The sequence below is a fragment of the Linderina pennispora genome (assembly GCF_002104995.1).
Source record: "Linderina pennispora strain ATCC 12442 chromosome Unknown DL89scaffold_3, whole genome shotgun sequence".
Lineage (NCBI taxonomy): Eukaryota > Fungi > Kickxellomycota > Kickxellomycetes > Kickxellales > Kickxellaceae > Linderina > Linderina pennispora.
In genome coordinates, this window is record NW_024468251.1 from 1,329,192 (window position 1) to 1,352,821 (window position 23,630).

Consider the following 23,630-nt stretch of genomic DNA (forward strand, 5'->3'; position numbering starts at 1 on the left):
TCGCTCTCGTAACGAGGCACAAGCAGCACAAAGCGATATTCCTCACCAGACCCGTCTGCTTACAGTGCTTAGCCACCAGCTCCTGTACTGGGCCATCGGCCAGCATCGGAGTCGGTCCTCTTAGACCCGGGCCACTGGAGGTGGTTTGGAGTGGGATGCCTATGACCCGATTCCTTTGGCCTGCCTGTTCTCTGCCGACAGCCCACAAGCTCCCACGCTTGCCGACATGCAAACTGCTCGCATTGATGTACCCCCCCAGCGATGGCTGGTTCAACAAAAAAACAGGTGCAAAGCGAGACTCGTCCAGAAGCCTGCCGCGTCTGAGTGCTGGCTATCCCGGCGCCAAGGACCGGAAGCAGGGCCCAGACGTGCTGAACCCACCGTTTATTTTTGGCCTGCAGACGAACGGCAATCAACCGAATCCTTCGATCGCCCAGCTTCTCCTTTGTGGACATCGCTTTCACCCACAGAGGCTTTTTGGCATCTCATCTCGTTTCCATTTACGAATGCGTATTTTTGGAGACCCTGGTCGGAGCCTGCTGTCTAGGCTTTTCAGCGTGCGCTCGCCAAGCCCACTCAGGTCTCCTGAATGTAGCCACCACCCGGTAGCTATGTGCTGCTGCGAATATAAAAGCACAGGCGTTCCTCGCAGACATCACACTTTCATTACCAACAACACCAGCCAGCAATTCCACACCAGCCTCTTCACCCCCACCTGCATCCAGCAATGAAGATCACTGCCTTTACCCTCGGATTCCTCGCAGCCGCTGCCTCTGCCGCGCCGGCTGCCGACACCGCCTCGGGCAACAGTGCCTGCGCCAAGACGCTTGCGCTCAAGATCACCAACATTTACGAGAACGGCGACACCAACTTCCACTACGACTACTGCGAGAACATCAAGGACGGGCGCGGGTTCACCTCTGGCATCTCTGGGTTCTGCACCGGCACCGCCGACGCATGGGAGGTGGTCCAGCAGTACCACAAGCTGACAGGCGGCAAGGACTCCTTCAGCAAGTACGACGGTGTGCTGAAGAAGTATGCCCAGTCCGGCAGTGACTCGACCAGCGGGCTCGACGGATACTGCTCGGTGTGGTCGAAGCTGGGCAAGTCCGACGCAAAGTTCCGCAATGCGCAGGACGCGATCCGCGACAGCATGTACTATAACCCATCGCAGAAGCTTGCGGACCAGCTCGGACTCAAGCTGAGCATCAGCCGCGCGCAGCTGTACGACTGCGGCATCCAGCACGGCACTGGATCGGACGCCGACGGACTGGCTGGGCTGATCAAGACCACCAACGCGTCGTTCAAGGCCGATGCCAAGGGCAGCTCGGGTAGCACGCTCAAGATCAAGCGGCCACAACGTCGACGAGGTCGCCTGGCTGACAAAGTTCCTGCAGGTGCGCACCAACGACCTGCTCTACCCGAAGGAGAAGGAGAACGCCTCGGGCGCATGGAAGGAGACGCTGTACCGCGTAAAGTCGTACCAGTACGCTCTCAGCAAGAAGCAGTACAACTGGACCAAGTCGGTGCAGGTCCTCGACAACGATGGCAAGCCTGTCACAGTCTCGTGCTAAACATCCATCTATATTCTCTTCAATGGCATATCTACCGTATCAGTTGCTGACTCGAGATGCTACCATTAGCAGACCTCTTGTCTGGTCCCTTGGCATGCAGGTGTGCCGCCAAACTGTATATTGAGGCTGAAGTGCTGAAAACGTGGCATGAAATATTCTGTTGGCCTACTACATATACTGGCGTAAACGGTAGTTGCCAGCAGCTGTCTGGTGTTCAGAGTCTGAAGCCCTAAAAGGTCCTTGATCCGCTGCATGGCCCTGTTGGCAGCTGCCATAGCCAGGATCGCTTGGGTGGTTGCTGACGAGGGTTCTTGTGTGGGTGCACAGCTTATCTCATAAAGAGAGCTAGACTCTCTCCAGAACTCAGCACACCTCGATTCAAAAGTTCTGTACATCTCGAACGTGGTCTTGCCAGTACATGAGTCACTGATAACTGCCTTGAAAAAACAGATCGCAGGATTCCGCAACTGGCCTGCATTCAGTTCCAAGTTCTGGTTTTTCTGCGTGTTCTCTTCTCCTCTGCCTCCCTCCTCTGCCTCCCCGGCTTTCTCCTTAGCCTTAATGGCTGGCTCAGTATGCCTACGAATCTTCCAGACGTGATCCAGGGGCTCTGGGCATACTGGTCCATCGCCATCCTAACTCTCTCCACACCGTCAGGGACACCACAAACTGCGACTCGTACGGGGAGGGTGCAAGAAACCCATGTCGTGTGGGGAACATAGGAGATGGGTCTGTAGTGGCTGAAGCTGTCGAAGCGGCCTATGAGATTCTAGTTCGTTTCCTGCCTGTGCGACGTCTCGGCTGATGCTACTATCCACATAGCGAGGGAGCCCAAAGCCCGTGGAGCAAATAATAATGATGCTAGATGGCATGTAGTCAGAAAAGCTAGGGCTTAGAAGAGGAGAAAAAGAGAAGGCATCGAATTTGCGAATTTGCGCAGCATACCGCCTGTTTCTGGCCAAAGCCTTCTCCCAGTTTGCGACTTTCGCGCAAGCCTCCTTGCCATGTAGAAAACCGGCTACTGGCTGCCAGTGCTGTTGGTACTTTCGAGTGTATGCATTAGCTCTAAGGCGAGAGAGCAACTAAGCTATCTGTGTGCATAATACCAAATAAGGTTCACATATAGCATTAGATGGTAGACATGATAATATTTGCACCCAGTTTCTAAATCCCAGCACCATCGGATATGGCATTTTAAAGTTTCATTGATCTGGTATCAAGAAAGATAAGACCAGGACGAAATATAAATGCCTTAGCCGTTAAGAAGTTTAAAGCTCGAGGCACCAGCGATGAATAACATGAGCAGGTACGTGTGGACGGTGAAGCTTCTTGAACAAGTAGGACAGGTTGGTAAACTACATAATGTCAAAAGGAGGTCTTTTGGGATATCACAGTCGTTATCAATCTAGAATTACCTGTCGGATTTCTTCGTGCGAGTACTGACCGTCGCTGCCGTTGTGCGCTGTGTGAAACAAAGGCACACTTGATAAATCTTTGGATCGCCTAAGTCCCACTGGGATTAAGTGTATGTAGAGCTACATACTCACAAGTGATATTTCTTCTAGCGCGAATTAGCTCGGGTGCATGCACCAGCACAGTGACAGTATTAGCCGTATAAAGGCTGATGCTGTTCTGGTGCCAGATGTTATTTCTTTAGAGCCCTGCTCATATTCTCAATTGGTCATTTCTACCTCCTTTTACAAGTAATGCATTGCCACCTCTTGCCTATCAGCCTTATCGCTCTAGCTTTGGCCAACGCGACCCCTGTCGAAGTTGACCGCATGGATAGCGTGCTGTTTGAGAGGCGCGGGCTGCAGTTCACTGCCAATAACCTCTTCCCCAGCCCACGCTTTGCTGGACTGGGCTATTCAAACACAAATGTGTTCCCTGACCTGGCATTCTCGGCTGGTAGTGGCCAAATTTTCGGTTGTGGTGTTGCTCCTAATATGCCCTGTCCAGCTCCAGCTCCGGATCCTGAGCCCCAATCTGCTCTGGCACCCGAACCTCAACCAGCTCCCGCTCCTCAACCATGTGACCAGGGCCAGGTTCAGGCTCAGAGGTGCCCGGTTCCTGCACCCCAGCCAGCCCCGGCACCGGCTCCTGCTCCAGCCCCTTGCCTTGCTCCAGCTCCCCAGCCTTGTGTTCAGCCTCAACTGGCTCCTACTCTCGCTCCCCAACCTGTTCCAGAACCTCAACCCGCTCCCCAGCCTGCACCGCAGCCTTGCGACCAGTCTCAAGGCCAGGAATGCCCCGGTGCAAGCACAGCGCCAGCTACGTTCAACTTCAGCAACAGTCAGAACGGCAACCTGCAGGATGACCAGTACCACGAGAACAGTTTGTTTGCGAACAACAAGGGCGCCAATGCCAGGAACGTCCAAACAGGTACAAACACGAATATGAACTACATGGGTCCGAACTGAGGCTGTTGTTGGCTTGGCTATACCCTTCTGTGATGCAAACACTCCATGCTATGCGGTTCGAAATTAACAATAGCTGGAATGTTAGGCAATTAAATAGTCAAGTTGGTTTTACTCAATATGAACATTATGTGCAACTATCTACAAACAATGCATACACAACCATACATAGCAACAAATATCCCTTTCAAAATGTCAATTGTGATATGTAATATGTCTACGTACAGGAGCATACTTCTTCTCCACGGTCAACAAAAGATTGAGTTATTCTTGTCGGCCACCCTGCAATATGAATGGGCTAGAGTTGGGTTAGAATATGCTGAATGTACCATGTAGCCAGCGAACTCTTTGGCACAGATTGCGAAGAGCATTCATGTTATCACCAAAATGGCGAGGGCATTTAGAGCAATTCTTTGCAGGCTACTTGATGACATCAAATATCCATTGATGATACCTGCTGCTCCTTGTCGATTTAGACACGCATATATTTCCTTGACGGCTACCATGCTTGATTTATTGGTCGCAATTCAAGAAGCTATGCGTTCGACACATACATCGGAAAATTCCTCTATTACTTCTTTTTCCATATTTACATATGGAACAGCCCCGCTTGCATGTTGAGTGAGTATATCTCTTATTAACAATACGATAGGGGGATTGAAACAAGAACAAGATATTCTGTGCTAACCTTCGGAATCGGATGGGTGGTTGCATGTGTGTATGTAGAGTAATCAAAAGGTAAAAACAAGATAAAGAAAAGGGAGAGAGGTCAGTCCGTTTGAGGCTCGGTCTATGTAGTTTGGTCGTTGGCAGAGCGATGCAAGAGTGGCTCGGCACTCTAATTTCAGGATTGTCAACTCTGAACGAGTAGGTGCTTTCAAGCTAAATTGGTGAGTGTGTGATAGTAAACAAGCTGAGAAAGATGGTGAGTAGTTGGTCTCTTTGAGCCTGGGTATGTGCGTGTCTAGTCTGGTTTATAGCGGCCCAAGATTGTGTCAGCACTCAAGGGCCAACGGTCTCAATATATACCGGTGCACCTTTGTGTGATGCGGTATTATGTCTCACAAATATATAGATGCTGTTATGCACCACATGTGTTTATTGCTCGCTGAGTCCATCTGCCAGCTGTCCAGATTATATTAGAGTCGCCTAGATTTCTTGAAAATATGACGAAGTGATGACACACCCAGCAGTAATGATCACCGCCGTGGTTATGAACTGCGTTCGGCATTAGCAACTGAGCAACCCGTTAAACAGAAGGCTGTCACAAAAACAGGGGCAACTGAAAACAAAAGCACACTTTTCGTGGCCTTCGCCAAGGCACAATGTCACTAGTCTAAAAATAAACTAAGGCGCAAGTGTACCTTCTCTCCTCTCTAATTTGTTTTCGCAAGCTATTATTTTTTCATTGCAGGATTCAGCCATTTGTTGTTCACTAAATGAGTAATCTTGACAAAGAAGCGACTACTGACAAGCCTGGGCTGGTTAGCGGGACTGCACCCGGGGCCGTAGAGCAGGCACCGGCAGCCAAGGAAACGCTTGCTAATGACGAGACACGGGTCACGGAGGAGGCAAAGAAGGACGAGATAGAAAAGGACGAGACAGAGAAGAGCGAGACAGAAAAGGACGAAGAGTTTGGCAAGGAGAAGCCCACGGTAGAAACCACTAGCGAGGAGCCCGCCGCAGAAGAGCCAGGTGCCAAAGAGCCTGAAGCCAACGCACTCCAGCCACCTTCGCTGCCAGAGACCGGATCTCTGGAAAAGGCCACGGTGTCGTATGGCAAATCGGGAAGCACTGGTGGCGAGAGCAATGCTGGGGATTTCGCTGGCGACCTGTCTGCAGAGGCAGTGGCTGGCGTTCTTGAAGACATCAGTCTGGCGGACAAGGTACCTTCAGCGTCGCGCACATCCAGCAAGGTGCCCACAGCATCGCATCCGCTGCAGGAAGACGGGCCATCACCTGCAGACATTGCGGCGGCGATTCTTAACAAGAGCTCGGCATCGCACGCGTACGCGACCCGGTCCACGCCCTATTCGAGCGAGACCGAGCGCACGGCGTTCAGCTCACCACCACGCACCTCCATCAGCCCGCCACTGCCGCCACGCACGTCACTGAGTCCCCCACTGCCGCCACGCAAGTCGCTTAGCCCTCGGCTGCCACCGCGTGCTGGTCCAAGCTCGTCGAAGCAACCGGAGATTGCTGAAGCTGACGACTCAGACGACGAGGCAGATCGACGCGAGGAACAGCAGAGGCGGCTGTTCAAAATTGCCGAGCAGCGACGCAAGGAACGCGAGCGGATGCAACATGATAAGCTGTCGTCGGGCGACATCGAGATGCTGCGCAGTGGGCTTGCTAATGCGCACGAGCAGCCGAGGCCGATCACGCTACGGATCCTCAACGGGTCGTTCCCGGATGGCCTGCGTGGGAGCCTGTATACGCTGGGGCCTGGCCGGTTTGATATCAAGTATAATGTCCAGCGCGAGCTGGAGCAGGCGACCCAGACGTTCACGTTCGGCAATTTGATGGATGCGCTGCCGTTGCTGGGCAAGTTCTACTTTGACGACAAGGAGGAGACGATCACGTACCGGTCGCGTCTGATAGCTAAGCAGCTGGCAGGGCGGATCCAGATGGAGCACGGTGTCAGCACACGCAGCCCCGGAGCCCTGTACCAGACGGACACAAACCAGACATTCTTGAACATGTTCATTCCCAAGGGTGCGCATTACAACACATCAGAGGGCGAGTGCTGCAACCAGGACATCCAGCTGTTCATGCCGCTGCAGGGCTCGACGCAAAACATTGTGACAGCCAACCACATGGGTGCCGTTCAGAACCTGGATCCTGAGGACCTGCGTCCGCGCTCGGTGCTGGAGCTCAAGGACATCAACCAACTGTTCAAGGCCCACCTGAGCAGTGCCCATATGCAATACGACGCCAACACGCGCGAGTACTTTACTGTCACTCAGGACGTAGGGTTCCGCTCGACCACCTACAACGTGGTGGCGATCAGCGAGGCCCACCCGGAGGGATACGTCGTGGCCAACTTCTTTGCCCAGGCGTCGGTGATGCACAGCTTCTCGATCACGCAGGACTACATCATCGTGCCCGTCTACCCGTATGCATCGCCAATCGGTGGCAACTACCGGTGGGGTGATTCGCTGCTGGAGTCCCTGGCGTTTGCACCCAACCAGCCGGTACAGTTCTACGTTATCAGCCGCGAGTACCGCCGCGTGCAGTGTGTGTACGAGGCGCCGTCGTTCTTTGCGCTGCACCAGATCAATGCCGTGCAGGAGAGCGCGACAGACTCGGTGATGATCGACCTGGTGGCTTACGAAGATGACACAATCCTGAGGAAGCTGCGCGTCAAGCAGCTGCGGCACCCGTCAACCGGGTACTTCTTGCCGTCGGGCCAGGTGCGCCGCTACCAGCTGAACGGTATTACCATGGAGGCAGCAAAGTTTGTCGAGAGCCGCGGGAGGACGGCCGTGGTGCCGCCGGCGCATATGACGATTCTCAGACCGGAGCCGATTGAGCTACCGCGGATCAACCCGGTGTTTGACCTGAAGCCGTACAAACTATGTGTACGCCCTGAGCCATCTAGAACGGATGCAGGGGCTGGCAGCGCACATGAACACCAACACAATGTACAATTGCATCGTCAAGATCGATACCAACGACCCAATGGTCAGCCCGCTGGTGTGGCACCGCAAGGGATGCTATCCGAGCGAGCCTGTGTTTGTGCCCAAGAGCGACAACGAGGACGACGGATACCTGCTGTCGGTGTTCTTTGACAGCACGCTGATCAAGAGCTGCCTGCTTGTGCTTGACTCCAAGACCCTGGAAGAGCTCACCATTGCTGAGCTGCCGTCGGCAGTGCCGATTTCATTTGGACATGCCAAGTTTGCCATCTAACAAGCATTTTCACAATCTTTTATCTTTAAAATAAAACCTACTCCTTCTTCTTTTGCTGGTCGCGCGCAGCCATCTCCCGGATAATCTTGAGCTTCTCCTCCTCCGTGGCCTTGAAATCAGCCCTGGCAATCGGGAGTACAAAGCACCGAACCAGCACATACAGCAAGCCAATCAAGTAGCCGACGTAGGCACCGCCGACGATGGGGATCGGCCACCGCTGCCACGGCCGGTCCCAGTCCATGGGCACAAAGTAAGCCGCAGCCCAGCTCGTCACCATCGAGGACCAAAAGAACCCCGCTGCCCACTGCTCCGGCAGGGACTTTTCTTCGAACGACAGCAGCGCCCGGCGCCACGCACTCAGATCACTCTTCAGAGTCACCACCGCCGGCGTAATGGCCAGCAGCGACACATCCAGAGCCGCAGCTAGTGTCTCATTCTGCTGCGTCTGCAAGGGAGCGCCAAACAAAACGTAGATGCCTGCCAGGACCACGGCACCCACCAGCGTTCCAAAGGTCATGGAAAGAACGCGTGTGGCTCGGTACCCGATTGATTTGCCGCGAGTCCGGCCCTCCGGCACTTTGAAGCAGTAGATGTCGACAGCGACCAGAATCGCGTAGTACATAAACATCACCAGACTGGACATCATCAGGTACTTTGTTGTGTGGTCGTAGACGTTCAGGTCCTTGGTGGGCGTCATGAGGGCGTAGGAGGCCGCGAGACCGCCAAACATCAGCTCAATCGCATTGGGCTCGATCGGATACAGCTTGTGCTGGGGGCGAGCGGACGGCATTACGAATACAGAGTAAAAAATATTAGGATAGCGTTTGCGGAGCAGAGTGCGGAAGTGGTCGGGTGGGCAAGAGTGTGTCCGCTGCTATGAACATCGCTGCCGATGATCTGGGAATCTGGAGCGTGCTAATTCGCCGATCAGGTGGCGGCGGCCAATGGGAGAGTGAAGCGTCGGCTGGCTGTGTTTGAAAAAGTTCCCGCGCATGAGGTGCCGTGCCCTGGGAACCCGGCTAAGAGCAAGCGTTGGCCGGCGATTCCAGTTGCTCCCCATCTCTCGTTCATACATCTGAAATTTCTAGCCCAGGCATTTCTCATCATGGATTTCGAAGCTATTGAGGACCAGGACGGCATCCGCTGCTCGTGGAATGTGCTCCCGAACACGCGCATTGAGGCGACTCGCTGTGTGGTTCCCGTGTCGACTCTGTACACGATTCTCAAGGACCGGCCCGAGCTGCCACCCGTCGGCTATGAGCCAGTTATGTGCAAGGCGCCGTGCCGCGCAGTGCTGAACCCGTATTGCCAGATTGATGTGCGTGGCAAGCTGTGGATCTGCCCGTTCTGTCTGCAGCGCAACCAGTTCCCGCCACACTACAAGGACATCAGCGCGCACAACCTGCCGCCCGAGCTGCTGCCGCGCTACACGACGATTGAGTATACCCTGGCGCGCCAGTCGCCGGTGCCGCCCGTGTTCATGTTTGTCGTCGACACGTGCCTCGAGGAGGACGAGCTCAAGGCGCTCAAGGACAGCCTTATCTTGTCGCTGTCGCTGCTGCCACCGACGGCACTGGTGGGTCTGATTACGTACGGCACGATGGTGCAGGTGCACGAGCTCGGGTACCAGGACTGCCCCAAGTCGTATGTGTTCCGCGGCACCAAGGACTACAATGTCAAGCAGGTGCAGGAGATGCTGGGCATTGGGTCGAGCATCCGCAACCAGCCGGGGTCGGCACCGCACCAGCCGCAGCAGGCCCAGCAGGCGTATGGCGCCGACCGCTTCCTGCAGCCTGTCGAGCAGTGCGAGTTTACGCTGACCAGCATCCTCGAGAACCTGCAGCGCGACCCGTGGCCGGTGGCCGCTGATAAGCGCCCGCTGCGCTGCACTGGTGCCGCCATGGCTGTCGCTGTAGGCATGATGGAATCGGCGTTCCCGAACGCCGGTGGCCGCGTCATGCTCTTCTGCGGCGGACCTGCCACCCAGGGCCCTGGTATGGTTGTCGGCCCCGAGCTCAAGGAGCCGATTCGCAGTCACCACGACATCGAGAAGGAGACCGATCGCCACTACCGCAAGGCTGTCAAGTTCTACGAGGCCTTGTCGAAGCGGTCTGCAGCTGCCGGACACGCCATCGACATTTTCTCGGGCTGCCTGGACCAGGTTGGTCTGGCCGAGATGAAGTCGCTGGTGAACTGCACTGGCGGTGTCATGGTGCTGACTGACTCGTACGTGACCTCCATCTTCAAGCAGTCGTTCCAGCGCATCTTTGAGAAGGACGACCAGGAGCAGCTGCAGATGGGCTTCAATGCGACGCTCGAGGTGCAGACCACCAAGGAGCTCAAGGTGTGCGGCCTCATCGGCCCGGGGATTTCGGCCAACAAGAAGACAGCCATTGTTTCGGACACGGAGATCGGCATTGGCAACACGTCTGCATGGCGCCTGGCCACCGTCACGCCGCACACCACTGTTGGCGTGTACTTTGAGGTCGCCAACCAACAGAGCCAGGCGCTGCAGCCCGGCTCGCGCGGCCTGATCCAGTATGTGACTACATACCAGCACTCGTCGGGTCAGTACCGCATGCGCGTGACCACCATTGCGCGCAACTGGGCCGAGGGCTCAGCGCCCGAGATCCCGGCGTCGTTCGACCAGGAGGCTGCGGCTGTGCTCATGTCTCGCATCGCGGTGTTCAAGGCAGAGCTGGACGAGGCTGCCGATGTGCTGCGCTGGCTGGACCGCATGCTGATCCGTGTGTGCCAAAAGTTCGGCGACTACCGGCGCGACGACCCGGCGAGCTTCCGTCTGGCACAGAACTTCTCGATCTACCCGCAGTTCATGTACCATCTGCGCCGCTCGCAATTCCTACAGGTCTTCAACAGCTCGCCCGACGAGACCGCCTTCTACCGTCACTGCCTGTTCCGCGAGGACACCAACAACTCGCTGATCATGATCCAGCCCACGCTGATGTCGTACGGCTTTGAGGGCCCGCCGGCGCCGGTTCTGCTGGATTCGGTCTCGATGAAGGCTGACGTTGTGCTGCTGCTCGACACGTTCTTCCACATTCTGATCTGGCACGGTGAGACCATCGCCGAGTGGCGCAAGGCCGGGTACCATGAGCAGCCCGAGTACGAGAACCTGAAGCTGCTGCTGGAGGCCCCCGTCCAGGACGCCCAGGAGCTGCTTGTCGACCGCCTGCCTGTGCCGCGCTACATTGTGTGCGACCAGCATGGCTCGCAGGCCCGCTTCCTTGTCAGCAAGCTGAACCCGTCGACGTCGTACAACAATGCCAACCAGTACGGCGGCGGTGAGGCCGTGCTCACTGATGATGTCAATGTCAACTCGTTCCTGTCGGCCCTGAGCGCCCTGGCCGTCAAGGGTGCTTCGTAAAGCGCTCCTTATAATTTCCATGAGCAGAACAAAATGCAATCCGCCTATTTACATCGAAAAAGGCATATATCACATCATTATGTGCTATTTTGGTGACAGCACGTTGTTATTCTAAGCAATTGGATCCCTGGACAGCTGGCGCGCCAGCTCAATCAGCATACGCGTCGGACGGCCCGTCATGCCAGCCGAGTGGTACCCGGTCGAGTTGCTTGTCTCCATAGGCCCCGCAATGTCAAGATGCGCCCACCTCGGGACCTCCTCGTCGTTTGTCTGCTCCGCTGGCACCTTGGGTGGGGTCAGTCTTGGGCCATTGACGAACTGGCGCAGGAACGCCGCCGCCGTGCACGAGCCAGCCTCGCTCTTATTTCCAATGTTGGACAGATCTGCCACATCCGACTTGAGCATCGTGTCCCAGGTGTCGTGCAGGGGCATGCGCCAGACTGCCTCGTCAGACGTCTTGCCGGCCTTCTCGATCTGCTGCCAGAGCTTGGGGCTCGCAGAGAACACGCCCGTGTACAGCTCACCCAGCGCCACCACCATCGCACCCGTGAGTGTCGCCACGTCAATGATGTTCTCGGGCTTGTGCCGCTCGACCGTGTAGTGCAGCGCATCAGCCAGCACAATGCGGCCCTCAGCATCGGTGTTCATGACTTCGACCGTCAGACCGGCCCGCGACGTATACACATCCGACACCTTAGTCGCCTTGCCATTGATCATGTTCTCACACAGCGGCACGGTCGCCACCATGTTGATCGGCAGCTGGAGCTCAGCAATCGCCCTCATCGCCGACACAACCGTCGCGCCACCGCCCATGTCGCCCTTCATCATGTCCATGGACTTCCCTGGCTTCAGGCTATAGCCTCCGGTATCAAAGGTGATACCCTTGCCAACCATGGCCAGGCTGACAGAGTCCGAGGAAGGCGCGCCGCGGTAGATGATCTCAAGGAACTTGAGCGGCTCGTCGGAGCCCGCGGAAACTGCCAGAAGGCCGCCCATGCGCTGCTGCTCGACCCACGCCTTGTCGTAGATGTTTACCTGCACGTTCGCAAACTTTGAGAGCTCCGACTGCATACGCTCAGCGAAGATGGTTGGCGTCATGTAGTTTGCGGGTGTGTTCGTCAGATCGCGCGCCAGGTTCTGCGCCTCCGCATACACCTTGCCGACCTGCCACGCTTCGCTGGCCGCACTAGTCACCGAAACTGGCGTCTTCTCCTCTCCCTGCTTGCTCTTGAACTGATCGAACTTGTACAGGCCCAAGACCGCACCCTCGCCTGCCGACTGCGCACACGGCATCGGTGCAACACTCACTGTCTCGACGCTCTGGGCCGCCAGCTTCTTGATGCCAGTAGCAACAGCCTTGCGCACAATTTCTGACGTGTGCTGCTCCAGCTGTGCGGTGCTTCCCAGGCCGACAACTGCGATCTGGGTGGTGCCGTCAGAGCTCAAGACTACGTGCACATCGCCAACGTCGCCCTTGGTGCCCAGCGCAGAGACCTCGGATTGGATCTTGGTTGCCTGCTCACCAGTGATCTGCACCTTGTCGCCCATGTACAGCTTGTTGTCGAGAAGACCAACTACAAGACCTTGCTTGGCAGCAGATCGAGAGACGGTTGCCGAGAAAAGGCGTTTGAGAACAGTCATGGCTGGAACTGCGTGAACCTGCGTAATTGCCTGCATTCTTGTACAAAGGAAAAGTATGACTAGGTATAAAAGCAATAAGCTAAGGAGAACAGAAAAGAGATACTTACTGTAAGACATACGGAGACCAGCCCTTCACGCAGCGCAAGATATCGAGCAGACTTGGAGACCAGACGTCATTTGCTCCTATCGGTGATGGATTACGGCAAGTGATCATAATCAAGGTAATGTCACCATGACCGCCCAGCTAAGACAACTCATTTCATAAGTCAACAGCAGGTGCTCAATCTGCCGCGCAAGCAGCACGACCCTCTGCTGGAATTTCTTTTCTGGTACATATTTGGCCCAGGAGATGATGGTCGGCCTGACAGACTGACACTCCAACCACACACGCCTCATACTTCATACTTCATACCTTTTCGATATCCTCTATCTCTACATTTTACACTTACAGTGCCAAATATCTCTGCTGCGCTTCAGCCTAGCGTTATTTGCCGTTATTTACGGCACTCCACTGGTCTATCAGAGTATGGTTCTTGCAGTCCGGACGATCCTGAACAGCAATAGCTTGTCTCTTGGATCAAAAGCTAATGTACTCTACACGCAATCAAGCTTGAGTGAGCAGACTGTTCCATCAACAATATTCTGAAGAGGGGTTGGAGAATTTGCCTGCTTCATCTAACTAGTTTTAAACCCATGTATTTTTGACTTTACTTACAATGACTGCCATTAGTTTACCGCACACCCCATCAGGCGCAAAGTGCAAGCGGACCAGCCCCTCTATATATGGCACAGATAAACGATATGATCAGCCATCAGCTACATCTAAGAGTATCAGGAGGAACATGTCTATAGACACATCTGGGACTCAGGAGGAATGGGAAAGGCAAGCAGAAAAATTAGTTATAGAGCGCCTACGAGGAATGAGTGATGCTGCGCATAACATGATAATACCTGAGAACTCGATGAACAGCAGCCTTGCTGATGAACTGGTGATTTTCACAGCCGAGTTGCTTGGACGATACATACACAGTGATGATATGCTACATGATGCATATACCAGGAAAGACAAGGACCTCTACTATACCTTGATGAATCTAGCAATTTCACCTATAGAGTGGCTCTCAAGTTCCAACACAAGCGCCCTTAAGTCATACATATACTATTTGAAAGCTACAATTACTTGGTTTGTTGGTGTGGTTCCAAATCCTCATGATTTTAGGAACCCATGGATCAAGACCCTTAGGCCACAATGGCCATCCATACTATTCCAGGCGGCCGGCATCACTACTTAGACAGGCACCCGCCCTTTTCACTGGGTGATTCCTCCTTCCTTCTTTCATATACCATATTTCATACGTTCAATATATGTCGTGGAAAGGTGCTTGGAGAGTAAACGTATTCCAGGCAGTTGCAGGAGGCTGTCTATCTAAGTGTATTGTACCCAAGACACAACAGCTGGGCTATATGTCAAGAACAAACAGCCCACACATCCCCCTACTGCTTCTCGCCTAGTACTTCCTGTTGAGAACCCAGATTGGAAGGCAGGTGACTCCGATGACAGAGCTGGGCCCGACATAGTGCTCATCACTCACCCTATTGACTTTGACTTCGATTCTGGAAAGCATCTTAACATGTCATTTGAAGACACTGGAAGATTTGGCTCAGGAGGTTTCGACAAACTAAGCCGTTTTTAGGGGTTCAGTACAGTTTACACCAAATATTATTGCTGTTGGCCAGAGAACAGGAAGCTACAATTTTTATGGATTGGGCGATATGAAAAATGCATCAAATAGACAGACAGCATTTCGCAATAACATTTACGGCTTATTATCCAGTGATTACCCTTGATCAGGATGTTTGAGCTTTTAATGCGAGTGTAATGTTGAACTGCACATCCAAAACAAAAGCACAAGAGGTATGCAAATCGCCGCCTGAAATTGCCCGCTTATCCCATGAAGAGTTGTGCTGGTCAAAGTCTGGAAATCTCTGCATTCTGGCAACTGGTTGCCGCTATGTGGCGGAACATAGGGAGTCGCTTAAGGCGGACTGATGACTAATACATTTTGAGAACCTGTTATTTTATTTTTTATATTGATGCCTCTCTATTGCCTGACTCACGCTGGACCGGGGAAAAGGCATTCGAGAAGGACGTGGAAGAAGCGTTCCCAGCCTGAGTCTGACAAATGCAAGAAATATAAGAGGTGGACTCGGAAATCCACTGCATGCCTTCATTAAGTGCGGGGCTTCATCAACAGAACAATAGCCCACACATGTATGTGCGTGACTCCAAGCGGTTCCGCGTTATCCGTGATGGAGGGAATTTAGCGCTATCTTTTCCGGAGCTTGACGGTTCCGACAGTACAATTTCTGGATACTTATGAGGTCAATTCAGAGCCTGAATCTAAGGGTCGATCCACTGCGGCCAAAACCCCTCCATGATGCCATTGGCTAAGATCGCCCAAGCATTGTGCAATAGTCGTCTCAGCACGCTGCTGCTCTTGCATGTCCTGACAAATCCACACAAGAGCAAGGCAGGGAAGCGCTGTTCAGGTTGAAGCATAATTTATCAACATCCGGGGAGAGCAGTCAGAGAACGCAATGTATAAAAGCGCAGCCCTCTGGCTGTGACTGGTGGCTGACTCCATACGCCGTACAACAATACATACACTACTCATATACCACTAGACAGGTTCAGCCCTACAAATGTCCGATATTAACTCGTCAAATACTTCTTTTGCTCACCCCGGCGACGAAGAGAAATTCGCCGAGGCTCCCTACACTGCAGACCCACGCCTGCCTATTCTCTCGTGGGACAACCTCAACTATGATGTCAAGACCAAGGATGGCGGAACCCGGCGGGTGTTGCACGATATCAGTGGCGCCATCTACCCAGGCGAGCTGGTTGCCATCATGGGTGCCAGCGGCGCCGGCAAGACCACACTACTCAACATCTTGTCAGGCCGTGTTCAAGGCGGCCGGCTGTATGGCGACATCAAGTTCAACGGAAACAAGCGCGACGCACACTCATTCAAAAGACTGTTGGCATTTGTCGAGCAAGACGACCTGATGCATGCTTCGCTGACCGTTGAGGAGACCCTGCTGGCTTCCGCACGACTGCGCCTGTCCGATACCAAGTATACTGATGAGGACAAGAAGACACGGGTTGCTGAGATCCTCCGGCAGCTGCGCTTGACCCATGTGAAGGATACGCCTATTGGCGGGCACTTCGAGCGCGGTGTCAGTGGCGGTGAGCGCAAGCGTGCCAGCATTGGTGTAGAGTTGGTCACAGATCCAGCTATTCTTATGCTTGACGAGCCATCGTCTGGCCTAGACTCGACGTCGGCTGAAATGGTCGTTGCGCTGTCGAAGGAGATGTCGCGCAAGCGCAATCTTGGCACACTCATGACTATCCACCAGCCGAGCACCGAGATGGTGGGCATGTTTGACAAGCTGATTCTGCTCTCTCAGGGCAAGCTCGTTTACATGGGGCCTGCAAAGGACGCTGTCCAGTACTTTACACAGCTCGGACATCCAAGCACTAACCCGAACCCCGCAAACTTCTTCATTGACCTGATGTCAATTGACTTTGCCTCCGACGAGGCAATGCAGGCGAGCGAGCTGCGCGTGCAGAAGCTAGTAGATGCGTTTGCCGAGTTCCGGGCTTCTGGTGAGAAGCTCCATTGGCCTACAAACAAGAATATTACTGGCTCAGGTCACGACACGCCAGTGAATGGGAGCCAGGACATTTCAGAGCGCTTTAATGCCCTGAAGCCCGACATTTCCGACGAGCAGGCATCTTTGGTTGTCACCGAGCCGCTGCCCATGAACAGGTGGATCCGCGAGACATGGGTGCTGTTTGAACGCGACTGGAAGCTCCAGCTGCGCAACAGCGGACTTGTCAACGGCCTGGTGGCTCAGAGTCTCATTTCCATGCTGTTCATTGGTTTCGTGTTCTTCAAGCTCGGCAATTCGGAGGAGTCAGTGCAGAACCGTATTGGTGCTCTGTTTGCAATGGTTCTTCTGTCGGTCTTCCCAGTAGCTATCCCCGTAATGACCATGGTGTTGTCAGGTCGGGCAGTGCTGCTGCGTGAGCGGTCGGGCGGCGCATATCGGATGTCGAGCTACTTTGTGTCTCGGGTGCTGAGCATCATTCCGCTGGTGTTTGTGCCCTACTTTATCATGTATATCGGGATTTACTTCCTGGTGAAGTTCCAGGTGGACGCAGGCAAGTTCTTCATTGGGCTGGCAATCTTTGTGTCCATCCTGCTCGCTTCCTTGGCGTTTGCCTTCGTAGTGGCAATGCTGGTGAATTCGATGGAGGTCGCGCACATCATCACACCGCTAACGCTGGCCATGCTAATGCTGTTTGCTGGCAACATGGCCAACGCGCACAGCATCACGCCAGTGCTGCGCTGGATCAAGTACATCTGCATGATGTACTATTCGTACTCAGCATTTGTGCAGAACGAGTTCAGCGGGCTGACCTTCAACTGCAAGGAGGACTCAGTGTCGTGCTACCGCACTGGCGAAGAGGTGATTGCTGGGTACAGCCTCGGAAACGAGACCATTGCAGAGTGCATTGTCATCAACCTGGCACTGGCGGTTGGCATGTATGCCGCTGCTTATATGCTGCTGAGGTGGAAGATCAAGCCCAGGTATCTGTTTGTTTAAGGGCACATTAATTTTGTTAATAACAACTGACTTTTGAATGTATGTCATGGATGGCAATCGCTGGCAGAGAGTAATGCAACGGGATACATGCGTACTACATATCTTGTCGCAACTAGTAGATCGCCCGCCACCAAGTGGCGGGGTGTGCCAGCCGAACCCAACTCGCAGCCAAGGTAAAAGACTGCCTTCATCTGGGTGGCCGAAGTTGGGTAGCTCACCTACCAACAGCTATCGTGGAGGAAGAAAGAGGCGTGGTTATCATTGGAACCGGGCCGACTGGCGGGTGGCCAATAGTTGGACAGCTTGGCACGTGACGTCCAGCTTCACCCCTGCAATTTCAAATAATAGCGAGAGATGCAAACAAGCCACCTTTGTTCGGTATGTCCCTCACATCCCTACCCTCCCCGCCATGTGCAATTCGGTCTGTGTGACGATTGTCTCATTGGACCAGCCGCTCTTTATTCAACGGTCTGGATAAAAGGCCTGCCGCATGCAGCCCTCGTTTGGGCATGCTCCACCGCCCAGCCATCTTTTATGTCTTCCTACTGCTTTCCTTCCCAATTTTTTTCGCTTCTTAATTCTACTGCCAGTTTATTCTTCTGTACTCGAGATTGTATCCGCGCCATATAGCCCTATGCTTACTGGCGTCCACTTTGACTCGGCCAACACGGCCTCATCGTCATCCTCATTTGACCAGCACTCGGACACAGTGTGCCCAGACTACTCCTCCGAGCTCGAGCTTCCGCACCGGCCGGGCGCGTCTCAGCTCAAGTTTGAGCCCACAATCACTGCTCGCAGCAGCTCAGGCACCGTCGGCACAGCGGTGCGCGAGCAAGAGATGGTAGACCTCCTGAGTCGGGCACATGCGTGGCGGCTAGAATCGCAGTGCGCCAGCCTACGACCGCAACAGCAGCGGATGCTGGAGCTCGGCGACATTCTGCACAAGGCCAGCCGCTTGACATCCCACCGCCTGACAAACCAGGACTATACGCCGCCAGCGCTGCAGCGCATGGAGCGGCTGGAGCGCGTGGCCAGCGACTTGGACGAGATGTCGGAGCAGGATCGGCGGGTTGAGCAGCGCACGTTTATGACGTCGGTGAGGTCACGCGAGATGTTTTTGGTCGGCATTGCTGGAAAGCTCGGCAGGGTCGATGGTAAGACGGCGCTGGAGCCGCGAAATTGCCCTTACCCGGCTAGCGATGAGGAGAGCGAGAGCGAGCAGGCGCTGGACCGTCAGCGCGCGGTGCATCCTCGGGACCATATGCGGCGGTTTGTGCAAAAGTCGATCGAGCGGCTCAACGGGATTGGCCGTCCACTCGATGACCAGCGGTTTGTCAGCCCGGTCAAGCAGTCGTCGGCATGGCATCACTCGGGACCGCACTGAGGAAAAGGCGCTCTGGGAGTGACCTGCGAATCGTGTTTGCGTTTACAAGTAATAAAAATATTGATATCACGACCCATTAGCGATTTTCGGAGGTTGAAATTGGTACTTGGCCAGGAACCTTGCTGTTTTTCGGCGGAGACAGTGCGAGGCTAAATCCTTTGCTTACTTCAAATTGCGCTTTTCTCCCCTACTTCTCCCCTGTGGCTCAGACCAATTTCCTGTTTGTTTACATCTTGACGCAATAATGGCAGTGTATGTTTGGGCGTTGATATCAATTGTAACTGCAATTATCGGGTACCGAGCCTCGCAGCAGCTGCAGAAGCCCGCTCCCGTTGCCAATGCCAAGGTGATTATCGTCGGGGCTTCGTCGGGGATCGGCCGCAGCCTGGCTCTGGGCTATGCACGGCGTGGTGCCGATCTCATACTGTGTGCGCGCCGGGAAGACAAGCTGGCAGAGGTGGCCAGCGAGTGCAGACTGCTGTCCAGCCGGCACGCCAAGCTGGTTATTGGAGACGTAACAACGACCAAGACGCAGAGGGAGATTGAGCGGGCGGTAGTTGAAAGGTTCCGCGGCAGGCTGGACTACCTGGTGCTCAATGCCGGGGCAATCTCGGTTCTGCCGGTTGAGGAGCTGTGGGATTCCGGTTCCACAGACCGCGACGCGGTAGGAACGCGCGCCGACGAGGCTCTGCGAAAGATCATAGAGATTAATGCGTTTGCGCCGATCAACATTGCTGGCCGGCTGATGCCGATGCTAATTGCTAGCAAGGCGCGGGTGGTCGTGGTGTCGTCGATGGCTGGCTTGATTGCGGCGCCCACGCGCAGCCTCTATTCGGCCAGCAAGCACGCAGTGACGGGATTCTTCAATGCGTTCCGGATGGAGGTCGAGCGTCACGGAGTATCGGTAACTCTTGTGTTCCCTGGCACTGTTGACACCGAGCTGCGCAAGTCGGCAGTAGACGCTGGAGGCAGGGCAGAGGTGGCCGGCTCGACCAAGGGAAAGCTGTCGGCCCAGGTGTGTGCCGAGCAAATCATCGAGGCTGGCGCCCTGCGTCGCAAGACGCTGATAACGCCGTTCAAGTACTGGATCAGCACAGTGCTGTATGCATTTGCGCCCGACCTGGTTGAGCGCCTGGCCAAGGACAAGTACGGCTATGCATGAATGTCCGGAAAGGTCCCTTTTAGACGATTGTCTCTATGTTTGTTTTAGACATTGGAATGCACTTTGACAGTATCAATAAGCAGCAAATGGTTTGGGCAGTGAAGAAGGTTTGTTTGCTAAAGTGCAACGGTTACTCGGGCCGATTTCGAGACAGACCCTACGAATAGAGTCAAGAGAATTGAAGGAGGATGACGCTACGCCGCCGGTGGTAATATGGAACGGCGATCGGCTTCGGGCATAGAGGACAAGGAGCTGGAGATTCCACGCCATGCATTCGAGGCTGCTGTTGGGCTGAGAAAAGGGTGCGTTTTTGGGAGCATCAAGGAATTCCTGAACTGGCCCTTTAAAAGATTGTAAAAGGAGCACCGTTGTATGGATTGGCAGAAAAGAACATTATCCCCTTCGCCCACCCAACTCGTGCCAGTTTTCTCGCTTTTTTGTCTTCTAGCCGTGTTTGTGAGCAAAAATATAAAACTCCTGGCAGATATCCTCCTCTTTTTCTTGTCCCTGACCTCCCCCGTCTTCCTTCTTTTTCCTCCTCTTTTTCCTCACTGCACTCTACACACTGGCCAGTGTAATAAACCATGGCGGGCATCTGCGACACAACATCCATCTACACCCTGGACACGTACCACTCGGTGGAGTCGACGGGTTCGCGCGAGTGTCTGCTGCACGAGCGGCCGCGCATGTCGCTCGAAGCATCGCCGGTGGAGCTCGACACACAGCTGGCTGAGCGCGAGCTGCTGGGCATAATGGCGCAGCAGACGCGCGCCCAGGGAGGGGCAATGGCCGAGCAGCGCGTGGTGCTGTCGCTGGGAAAGCAGCGGTCGATGGGGCTGGCCCGGGTGGCTTCGGCGGTGAACCGCATGGGGCGGCTACGGTATGCAAACCAGGACTGCGTCAGCATCCACGAGCGCCGGGCCCGCGACATGGAGGGCGTCATGCGCCGGCTCGACCGCATGACGGTTGGCGCCCTGGCTGACCGTCAGCGGTACACGCCGCCAGCCAGCCCTAATGCAAATACCCTGGTCCTGGAGTAGGAGCACTGGCGCCAGGGGGGAGTCCGGCCTGGTTCTTGGCCTCCCTCGACATCCGTTTCTTGACCCTCACATCTTCTCTATTGCTGTATCTTTTTTCTTGTCCACATTTCTTCTTACTCGAGCTCTTTTCCACCTCTTTGCATGGTTCTGCGACGAATAAATCCTCCGCATCCCCCATTCGCACCGCTGTTTAGTGCTAGTCATGGTGCATGACTGAGTGCGGGGGTGTGAGTATGCACGCCCTGCGTCATCCACTTGCAGTGACTTTGACCCGGCCTTTCGCTAAAGACAAACACTTTCAGGGCTTTGGGATTGAATAAACGTAGATTTTACTTTGGTTTTTAGAGCGCTTGGTCGTCAGCAGCCATGCCCAGCGTCTGGATGATATTGTTGCCCATGACCTCTTCAACTACCGACTCCAGGTGGCGCTTCGGGTCCTGCTTGCCCACATGGCGCGTCTTGAGCTCATCAGCAGTTAGCTTCTGCTCCTCCTGCACCGACTTGTTGTACGAGTCAGCCAGCTTCAGCATCTTGTTCACTGACTCGTGGTTGCTGGAGCAGTGCGTCTTGAAGTTGGACAGCGTCATGCCGTGCGCCCAGTCCTTCTTGTGCAGGTTCAGCAGCATCTTCTCCTCGAGCTCGTTCTTTCTGTAGTCGATTGCGATCGAGTAGTAGTGGCGGTTGAGCCCGTGGATCAGCGCCTGGATGCTGGGCTTGTGCAAGTGGCCAATGTTGGACGTGGTCTGGCGCGGCTCCGTGCCCGCCATCGACGCTGTCGACTCAATTAGCCGGAATGCATCAATCACAACCTTGCCGCGCACCGACTGGATCGGGTCAACCACCACGGCCACGGCACGCGAGTTCAGCCGCTCAAACGCCTGCTGCGTGCTGATATCGACGCTCGACAGCCAGCACCCAAACCCAGGGTGCGAGTGGTACCACCCGACCACAGACTCGGCACGGCCCGTCTGCTTCAGCATCTCCATCATCGCCGCCTGGTACGCCTCGTCAATGGCCTCAACTGACACTCCCGTGCCCGACTGCGGCATCGCAAACACATCCACCACGCGCACTGTGTAGTCGTCGATAAAGTCGCCCAGCATCAGACCCATCACCTCCATTGGCACTCCAGCACGCCCGTGCTTGAGCATTTTGAGCAGCGCCAGCGACGAAATGTGGATTGTCTCCGCGTTGTCAGGGATTTGTGTCTCGGACAAATCGCCGCCCACACCGCCTGCGTTCATGTATGCCCCGTAGTCCATTTTGTAAAGTCAGTTAGAGAGGTGGCTATGTAAGAAAGCTAGAGAAGGTACGCCTATATGTAAGGTGCAGGGAATAGAGCAAGAAGAGACAAATTGAACAGAGAGGCGTCGAGATTTGCAGGCGGGGTTTGCTTGCGTAGTCGCCCTGAAAACCATCGCGCCTGCAGCGTGTTACGTATGAAAATCGGAGATTTGATTTATCTGGTGTGATCAAGGTCAGTGCCAGCAAGTGTCCTTTGTTGAAGATATGCATCTTCACATTTCTGCGCTCTTGCAGCTTTTGTCTGCCTCGCCTGCTTGGTGCTGAGGGTGCATGTCCCGACGTATCGCAGGCTGCATGCCCATGGTACGAAGAGTACTCGACCCACGGGCTGCTGTTTGGGTGGCGTTTGTCAGTGTCGTCTACTCCCAAACAAACATTTTAGTACTGCGCTGACCCGCGGGCCTGGAACTGCGCTCTCTGCCACCGCCCTTGCTCTTTGCCTTTGCAGCAGTCGCCATGTAGCGCCGATCTCTCTGCTAGACGGATGCCGTCTGCAGAACTAGATTGCCCGGTGCATTGCAGCATCAAATTACTTGCAAGTAGTTGGGGGAGAGGCCAAAGAGCGGCCTGCCAAATAGGGCCTAAACAATCGCCGAAATGAGATCGTTCGCAGGTGTGCGAATCTGTGCAAAATTGCGCACCCATGTGGGACATTGTAGTGTACATCGTCGTGTCACAAACAGCATAAAAGAATGGCCGCTCGGCATACTCTGCGGGTCAGCCTCAGAGCCAAGACAACGGCAGGGTGGTACGGAGGAAGACAGGGAACAGGCAGCTGGCGCACAAAGCGCCCATCAAAGAGCCAGCACTCGAAGTGGAAGATACCCAGTGCTCGTCTGTGTTGCAGGAGGGCATGCCGCCCATACACGCTGGTAGCCTGGATATTGCCCGCCCCACTCAGCGACATTATTTATTGGAGGACGATCGTCCAAGATGTAAACACGAGCTAAACATGCGGGGGATCGTTGGCGTTTGCTGCGAGCCCTTCTGGGATGAGGGACCTGGCTCCGGGCCACAACAAGTGCGCCAAGATGGCTAGCATGCAAACAGCATGGCAGGGCGGCGTTACAAAAACAAGAGGCGTTGACTCTTAAAAATACTATAATCACACGCCCTTCCCTCCTCCTCTCCACTTTTGT

At 54.7% G+C, this 23,630-nt stretch overlaps 15 protein-coding genes across 15 annotated transcripts; 10 read left to right on the forward strand and 5 right to left on the reverse strand.

Moving 5' to 3' along the window:
* Positions 1–637: 637 nt before the first annotated feature.
* On the forward strand, positions 638–1,624 carry DL89DRAFT_312315 (lysozyme-like protein; the record flags this gene model as incomplete). The annotated part of the gene is made up of 1 exon (XM_040890990.1): positions 638–1,624. Exon 1 carries the CDS (start codon positions 728–730, stop codon positions 1,622–1,624), a length of 897 nt encoding a protein of 298 aa, XP_040745780.1. The 5' UTR covers positions 638–727.
* Positions 1,625–1,669: 45 nt separating this feature from the next.
* Positions 1,670–2,520, reverse strand: DL89DRAFT_265937 (uncharacterized protein). The gene is made up of 3 exons (XM_040886895.1): positions 2,238–2,520; positions 2,043–2,209; positions 1,670–2,011 (listed from the first exon to the last, which is right to left on the reverse strand). The coding sequence occupies exons 1-3, from the start codon at positions 2,292–2,294 to the stop codon at positions 1,903–1,905; spliced, it is 333 nt and encodes a 110-aa protein (XP_040745781.1). The 5' UTR covers positions 2,295–2,520; the 3' UTR covers positions 1,670–1,902.
* Positions 2,521–3,280: 760 nt separating this feature from the next.
* On the forward strand, positions 3,281–3,994 carry DL89DRAFT_255994 (uncharacterized protein; the record flags this gene model as incomplete). The annotated part of the gene is made up of 1 exon (XM_040885401.1): positions 3,281–3,994. The coding sequence occupies one exon, from the start codon at positions 3,281–3,283 to the stop codon at positions 3,992–3,994; it is 714 nt and encodes a 237-aa protein (XP_040745782.1).
* Positions 3,995–6,324: 2,330 nt separating this feature from the next.
* Positions 6,325–7,903, forward strand: DL89DRAFT_221646 (uncharacterized protein; the record flags this gene model as incomplete). The annotated part of the gene is made up of 3 exons (XM_040884528.1): positions 6,325–6,539; positions 6,636–7,572; positions 7,604–7,903. The coding sequence occupies 3 exons, from the start codon at positions 6,325–6,327 to the stop codon at positions 7,901–7,903; spliced, it is 1,452 nt and encodes a 483-aa protein (XP_040745783.1).
* On the reverse strand, positions 7,862–8,746 carry DL89DRAFT_112500 (uncharacterized protein). Its single transcript, XM_040883120.1, has one exon. The coding sequence runs from the start codon at positions 8,691–8,693 to the stop codon at positions 7,941–7,943; it is 753 nt and encodes a 250-aa protein (XP_040745784.1). The 5' UTR covers positions 8,694–8,746; the 3' UTR covers positions 7,862–7,940.
* Positions 8,747–8,846: 100 nt separating this feature from the next.
* Positions 8,847–11,288, forward strand: DL89DRAFT_244700 (putative SEC23; the record flags this gene model as incomplete). Its single annotated transcript, XM_040885072.1, has 1 exon — positions 8,847–11,288. The coding sequence occupies exon 1, from the start codon at positions 9,009–9,011 to the stop codon at positions 11,286–11,288; it is 2,280 nt and encodes a 759-aa protein (XP_040745785.1). The 5' UTR covers positions 8,847–9,008.
* A 59-nt stretch (positions 11,289–11,347) lies between these two features.
* Positions 11,348–13,034, reverse strand: DL89DRAFT_265938 (uncharacterized protein). The gene has a single exon (XM_040886896.1). It carries the CDS (start codon positions 12,927–12,929, stop codon positions 11,400–11,402), a length of 1,530 nt encoding a protein of 509 aa, XP_040745786.1. The 5' UTR covers positions 12,930–13,034; the 3' UTR covers positions 11,348–11,399.
* Positions 13,035–13,625: 591 nt separating this feature from the next.
* Positions 13,626–14,223, forward strand: DL89DRAFT_112522 (uncharacterized protein; the record flags this gene model as incomplete). Its single annotated transcript, XM_040883121.1, has 1 exon — positions 13,626–14,223. Exon 1 carries the CDS (start codon positions 13,646–13,648, stop codon positions 14,219–14,221), a length of 576 nt encoding a protein of 191 aa, XP_040745787.1. The 5' UTR covers positions 13,626–13,645.
* Positions 14,224–14,268: 45 nt separating this feature from the next.
* DL89DRAFT_265939 (uncharacterized protein) lies at positions 14,269–14,681 on the forward strand. The gene is made up of 2 exons (XM_040886897.1): positions 14,269–14,361; positions 14,385–14,681. The coding sequence occupies exons 1-2, from the start codon at positions 14,295–14,297 to the stop codon at positions 14,621–14,623; spliced, it is 306 nt and encodes a 101-aa protein (XP_040745788.1). The 5' UTR covers positions 14,269–14,294; the 3' UTR covers positions 14,624–14,681.
* Positions 14,682–15,594: 913 nt separating this feature from the next.
* Positions 15,595–17,639, forward strand: DL89DRAFT_265940 (P-loop containing nucleoside triphosphate hydrolase protein). The gene has a single exon (XM_040886898.1). It carries the CDS (start codon positions 15,633–15,635, stop codon positions 17,598–17,600), a length of 1,968 nt encoding a protein of 655 aa, XP_040745789.1. The 5' UTR covers positions 15,595–15,632; the 3' UTR covers positions 17,601–17,639.
* A 480-nt stretch (positions 17,640–18,119) lies between these two features.
* Positions 18,120–19,120, forward strand: DL89DRAFT_112535 (uncharacterized protein). The gene has a single exon (XM_040883123.1). The coding sequence runs from the start codon at positions 18,235–18,237 to the stop codon at positions 18,982–18,984; it is 750 nt and encodes a 249-aa protein (XP_040745790.1). The 5' UTR covers positions 18,120–18,234; the 3' UTR covers positions 18,985–19,120.
* Positions 19,121–19,132: 12 nt separating this feature from the next.
* On the forward strand, positions 19,133–20,243 carry DL89DRAFT_265941 (NAD(P)-binding protein). Its single transcript, XM_040886899.1, has one exon. The coding sequence runs from the start codon at positions 19,229–19,231 to the stop codon at positions 20,144–20,146; it is 918 nt and encodes a 305-aa protein (XP_040745791.1). The 5' UTR covers positions 19,133–19,228; the 3' UTR covers positions 20,147–20,243.
* On the reverse strand, positions 20,183–20,573 carry DL89DRAFT_112533 (uncharacterized protein). The gene has a single exon (XM_040883122.1). The coding sequence runs from the start codon at positions 20,414–20,416 to the stop codon at positions 20,219–20,221; it is 198 nt and encodes a 65-aa protein (XP_040745792.1). The 5' UTR covers positions 20,417–20,573; the 3' UTR covers positions 20,183–20,218.
* On the forward strand, positions 20,535–21,202 carry DL89DRAFT_265942 (uncharacterized protein). Its single transcript, XM_040886900.1, has one exon. It carries the CDS (start codon positions 20,731–20,733, stop codon positions 21,184–21,186), a length of 456 nt encoding a protein of 151 aa, XP_040745793.1. The 5' UTR covers positions 20,535–20,730; the 3' UTR covers positions 21,187–21,202.
* Positions 21,203–21,470: 268 nt separating this feature from the next.
* DL89DRAFT_321415 (Mov34-domain-containing protein) lies at positions 21,471–22,448 on the reverse strand (the record flags this gene model as incomplete). Its single annotated transcript, XM_040891280.1, has 1 exon — positions 21,471–22,448. The coding sequence occupies one exon, from the start codon at positions 22,446–22,448 to the stop codon at positions 21,528–21,530; it is 921 nt and encodes a 306-aa protein (XP_040745794.1). The 3' UTR covers positions 21,471–21,527.
* Between the last annotated feature and the right edge of the window lie 1,182 nt (positions 22,449–23,630).